The following is a 4695-nucleotide window of genomic DNA, read 5'->3' as shown; positions in this document are numbered from 1 at the left end:
TGTTGCTATAGGCCACTTCGGAAAATACCATAATACTCTTTGTTTGTCCTCCCAAATTTTGCATAAGCTTTGTTTTTGTTTTCTCCGTGGCACCATTGTAAGTCCCAAGAGAAACTAGAAACAATGCTTATGCAAAATTTGGGGGGACAAACAAAGAGTATTATGGTATTTTCCGAAGTGGCCTATTGTTTTTGTCCTAACTGCCTCACTATCAAGCCGAATATTTCATATTTCGAAAATGGCCCATTAATCATCTATGTAATTGTACTAAATCGCTATATTTCCTCTGTAACGATACAACTCTCGGTGTATCCATCAATAAACGAGATGCCGCTTTTCCTAATGCTGTGTTATTGTTGATTGATATTAGTGCATAAGTTGACAAAGCAGCAGCTAATTCAACCTCCACCGTTGGACAGGAAAGGAAGAGAGAGCCTGAGTTCGAAGTTGTAGTTGTTTTTATAATGACGTAACAACTATTTTTAAGTGAAGGGATTTTTCCCAAAGTTTTCCGAGAATTGGAAAGTAGTTGACAGCAGCCGCTTCTACGAAAGTAGCAGCGTGAGGAAAAATCGGAGAGTGAAAACGTACGTTAGTACGAGCTTTTGCGATTTCTTCCAGTACTATTTTACAAAAAATCCATTCATCCATCATGAGCGAAACAAAGACGAACTGGCTTTTGATGAAGAAGTCATCCCGTGGATTGTTCAAGACCGTCTCATCCAACCCCAAAATGTCGCTGGCCGTAGGATTAGCTCTGATGGTAATTTTAGCGGTCTCGCTTTCTTTCTTAATGGCATTACAAAGTAAATCAACTACTTCCAATGGTGAGTGACAAAATAGCTTGGTTTCTTACACGAAATTTTGACTCTCATTGAAGCTAAGCATACACACAACTTCCGACAGATGCTTCGCTCAGCATTTTCAGTTTTGCTTGTTCATCTGTATGATCTTGCAGCTCAGCCGTGACCAATTTACCCTAATTTCACATTGCTTTTCAAGAAAAACGCCCGGTTCGGGAAATTACATATAAAATCAAAATGGGCTCGATATCATGGGCTGTCCGGGTCTGTTTATGGTTTTATTAAATATTACGGCTTTGTATACAATACAGTGAATAACATGCATACTTACTTTCTTATCCTTCCATAAAAGATGAACCAACGGACGCGAGAAGCAAAGTTTACCTTGTTGACTGCATGAACAAACCTCTGTGTGACGACAATGCCGTTTGTACACCCATCGGCCGGAATAATTACACCTGTCTTTGTAACATTGGCTTGAAAGGAAATGGCCTGGTTTGTTACGGTATGGACACTTGTTAAAAACCCCGTTGATGTCCTTAATTTTTCAGCCTTCGCTGCGCAATTGCTAAAATTGCGTTCATAACTGTGAGGATCATAGCTTCACTCGATTTCATATCTTCAGTTCAATGTATTCATGCATCAGTTCATTCGTTAGTATGGAAACTGTCATGCTTTTGTATCAATGAGCTGCTAAAGCGGGATTTGATCTATTCCTCGGTCAGTACTCTGACTCTGTAATGTCATGCAACAATTCTTCAAAACGAACGCTTTGGAATTCACCGTTTCGGGCAAAACGTTCCAAAAAATCGAAATACTAAACTTGCAATTTTCGTTTCATGGCGTATGGTAAGCCATGCATGGCCTGCCTAGAAAACGTTTTGCTTAGAGATAGCATTTCTTGGATTTCGTAGCAAAGAACAGCTGAGGCCAAAGAACAGGATTTTGAAGACCAAAACTTGAGAAAATTGGGCAGAAGGAGAGAACGCAACGCTTATGAGTCGCACCTCGATTTATTAGCTGCCGCTTCGTTTAATTGATCTCGTGGCAAAACCGAAAATTTCGTTTTTCGGGCTTTCTTTTCTCCTAAACCCTACAGTAATGCTCACGGGGCAGGTTTCTCGGTCAACGTTCTCGCGTTTCAAGGGTTCTACTAGGGACCTTCATATTTTAGTACCCATGTGGGGTGTCTGGAAAACCCGAATAGCGAATAGTCGCGAATAGCGAACAGCGAATAGTCGCGAATAGTGACGAATAGTCTTCAATAGTCACCGCCTTACGCTGAACAATCTCGTAATCAAAGCAAATAATATGCTCACCTGTCGTCGAAAGAGAGTCCTTCGCCGACACATCGCTGCTTTTTTAGCGGGAAAATCCCATCCAACGTTGCTGCGCGGTTGACCAGGAAGTACTGGGTACCAAATTTTCGTCATTTCGCAGCCCCCCCCCCCCCCCCCTCCACCCTTGTTTGCCACTATTTGTTACTATTCGCGACTATTCGCCACTATTCGCACTATTCGTACTATTCGTGACTATTCGCTGTTCGGTATTCGCGACTGTTCGCTATTCGCTATTCGGGTTTTCCAGACACCCTACCCATGTGCAACCCTATCGTGTATGCACAACTCATGCTTCGCTCTTCTCACCAGCTTATCCAAATAGGAACACGTTGATAATGCCTTCTGTGAGCAAACGTCGTATGTTAGCGAAACAAAATGTAAACAATTGATTCCCTTATAACCGGGGAGGGGCTTAAAAGCATAGGAAGAAGAAGTGGCAGTTTACGGTATTTCCTGGCACCAATATTTAATGTTCTATACGGATTGCTTCCAAATTCAAGACGTTCTGTATGCAAGCGGAAATTCTTATTTTTATATTAGTGAGTAGTAGTGCAGATTTGACTTCTTCAACACTGAATGGAAACGCTTTTCATAGAACCTGGTTTCAAATGGGAAGAATTCATTACGTATGTATATGTAACCCCATATTTCATCTTTACGTTTTACTGTAAAACTGTGAGACAAAATTTTATTTGACTAGACTGAAATCGTTTATGCTTATCAGTAATTATTAATAGTAAGGTAAATTTTGTTTTAGATCTAAATGAGTGTCTCTCAGAGGAACTGAATTCCTGTCCTTCCAACGCTGTATGTATTAATACCATTGGTTCTTACAACTGCAGTTGTTTTCCGGGCTACAATAGAAATGGACGAGGTTGCGAAGACATCGATGAATGCAGTCTTAGGATCCATAATTGCAGTGTAAATGCAACCTGCAATAACACTATAGGCTCGTTCAACTGCAACTGCTTGGAAGGATTTGAGGGCGATGGTGAAATATGCACCGATATCGATGAATGCAAAGATAACTCTCATAACTGCAGTCAGCATGCATACTGCAACAATGACATAGGTACCCACGAGTGTACATGTCTTCCTGGTTACCGAGGGGATGGGAGGACATGCGAAGACATTAACGAATGCAAGGACAAAACCCATCAGTGCAGTAAACATGCATTTTGCAGCAACATTAATGGCGCATACAATTGCACTTGCCTTAATGGATATGAAGGAGATGGCTGGGTATGCACAGATGTCGACGAGTGCAAGGAAAGAATCCACAACTGCAGTGGGCATGCCTTCTGCAGAAATACAGTTGGTTCTTATAACTGTACATGCCACGTTGGTTTTATAGGAAACGGGTGGACCTGTACGGATGTGGATGAATGCAAGACGGGAACCCACAATTGCAGTAAGCATGCCATCTGTACAAATACGGTCGGGTCATATAACTGCACTTGCAATCGTGGATTTCAAGCAGACGGCTGGGTATGCAAAGATGTGGATGAGTGCAAGGGAGAAATCCACGACTGCAGTCAGCATGCCTATTGTACTAACAGTGTTGGTGGATTCAGTTGCACGTGTCGCAAGGGATTTGAAGGCAATGGGCGGTGGTGCACTGATGTTAACGAGTGCCAGACAAGCACCCACGGCTGTCACGCCCACGCAACCTGCGATAACTCTCAAGGGTCGTATAGTTGCACTTGCGACACAGGATACAGAGGAGATGGAAAAACTTGCAATGGTAAGTGCAAGGAAAGAGATTTGTTTAAAAAATAACTACAGTTCGGCAAAAGGGAAGAGGAACCAGCGTGCCCTTATTGCTACTTTCATTCAACTATGACTTCCTCTAAGTTCGATCAATAGTTGTTGAATCAAAACGCACAAGATTGGGTCAAATGGCCATACTGGTTTATGTTATAACCGGATTTTAATGTTATCACCATGAATACTGGCGTTAAAAATGAAAAGGAGTTGATTGGCATGTTTGCATGTGAATCGAAGGAGTAGTAAAGAAAGATCCCTCAAGCATCGATCATATTGCAGCAGATTCATCTCGACGACCCTTTGGTCAGGCGTTTCTTGTCTACGCTTGAATTATTCCTTCGTATTTCAAAATACAATTCAAATAAATCCAGGCTTGAACTGGGCAATATCTAGATAACTCTTGCCGTCGGAGAGAATTCCTGTGTATTACTCACGAAGTTGATTTTTACGATTTATTTTTGTCAGATATCGACGAATGTCTAGATGGGCCTAACAGGTGCAGTTTATATTCGCGCTGTGTCAACAGTCCAGGCTCGTATGACTGCCACTGGTGCGGTGACGGTTTACGAGGCAATGGGAGGCTTTGTATTGATTATGATGAGTGCGAAGAGGGCGTTCACGAGTGCCACAAGAAAGCCACGTGCATCAACACGTTGGGCTCATATCGTTGTAATTGTGACAAAGGATACCATGGAAATGGTAAAGTGTGTAAAGGTTAGTGGGCTCCAGCTCCGGTTACAGGGTAAAGTTATCAAAATGAGCAGCACTAGAAAAATACAAGTGAT

The 4695-nt window shown here is 42.1% G+C and overlaps 1 protein-coding gene across 1 annotated transcript in view; it reads left to right on the top strand.

The window, feature by feature from the left end:
- Positions 1-534: 534 nt before the first annotated feature.
- Positions 535-4695, top strand: part of LOC138008773 (fibrillin-1-like) — a 23489-nt gene continuing 19328 nt past the window's right edge. The window contains exons 1-4 of the mRNA XM_068856073.1: positions 535-827; positions 1156-1308; positions 2901-3887; positions 4376-4624. Coding sequence (XP_068712174.1) covers positions 653-827; positions 1156-1308; positions 2901-3887; positions 4376-4624 — 1564 coding nt within the window. The 5' untranslated portion in view covers positions 535-652. The remainder of the gene's footprint in view (positions 828-1155; positions 1309-2900; positions 3888-4375; positions 4625-4695) is intronic.

This window comes from Montipora foliosa, chromosome 6, assembly GCF_036669935.1.
Source record: "Montipora foliosa isolate CH-2021 chromosome 6, ASM3666993v2, whole genome shotgun sequence".
NCBI classification, from domain to species: domain Eukaryota; kingdom Metazoa; phylum Cnidaria; class Anthozoa; order Scleractinia; family Acroporidae; genus Montipora; species Montipora foliosa.
This window is presented reverse-complemented; position numbering and strand designations above follow the sequence as displayed.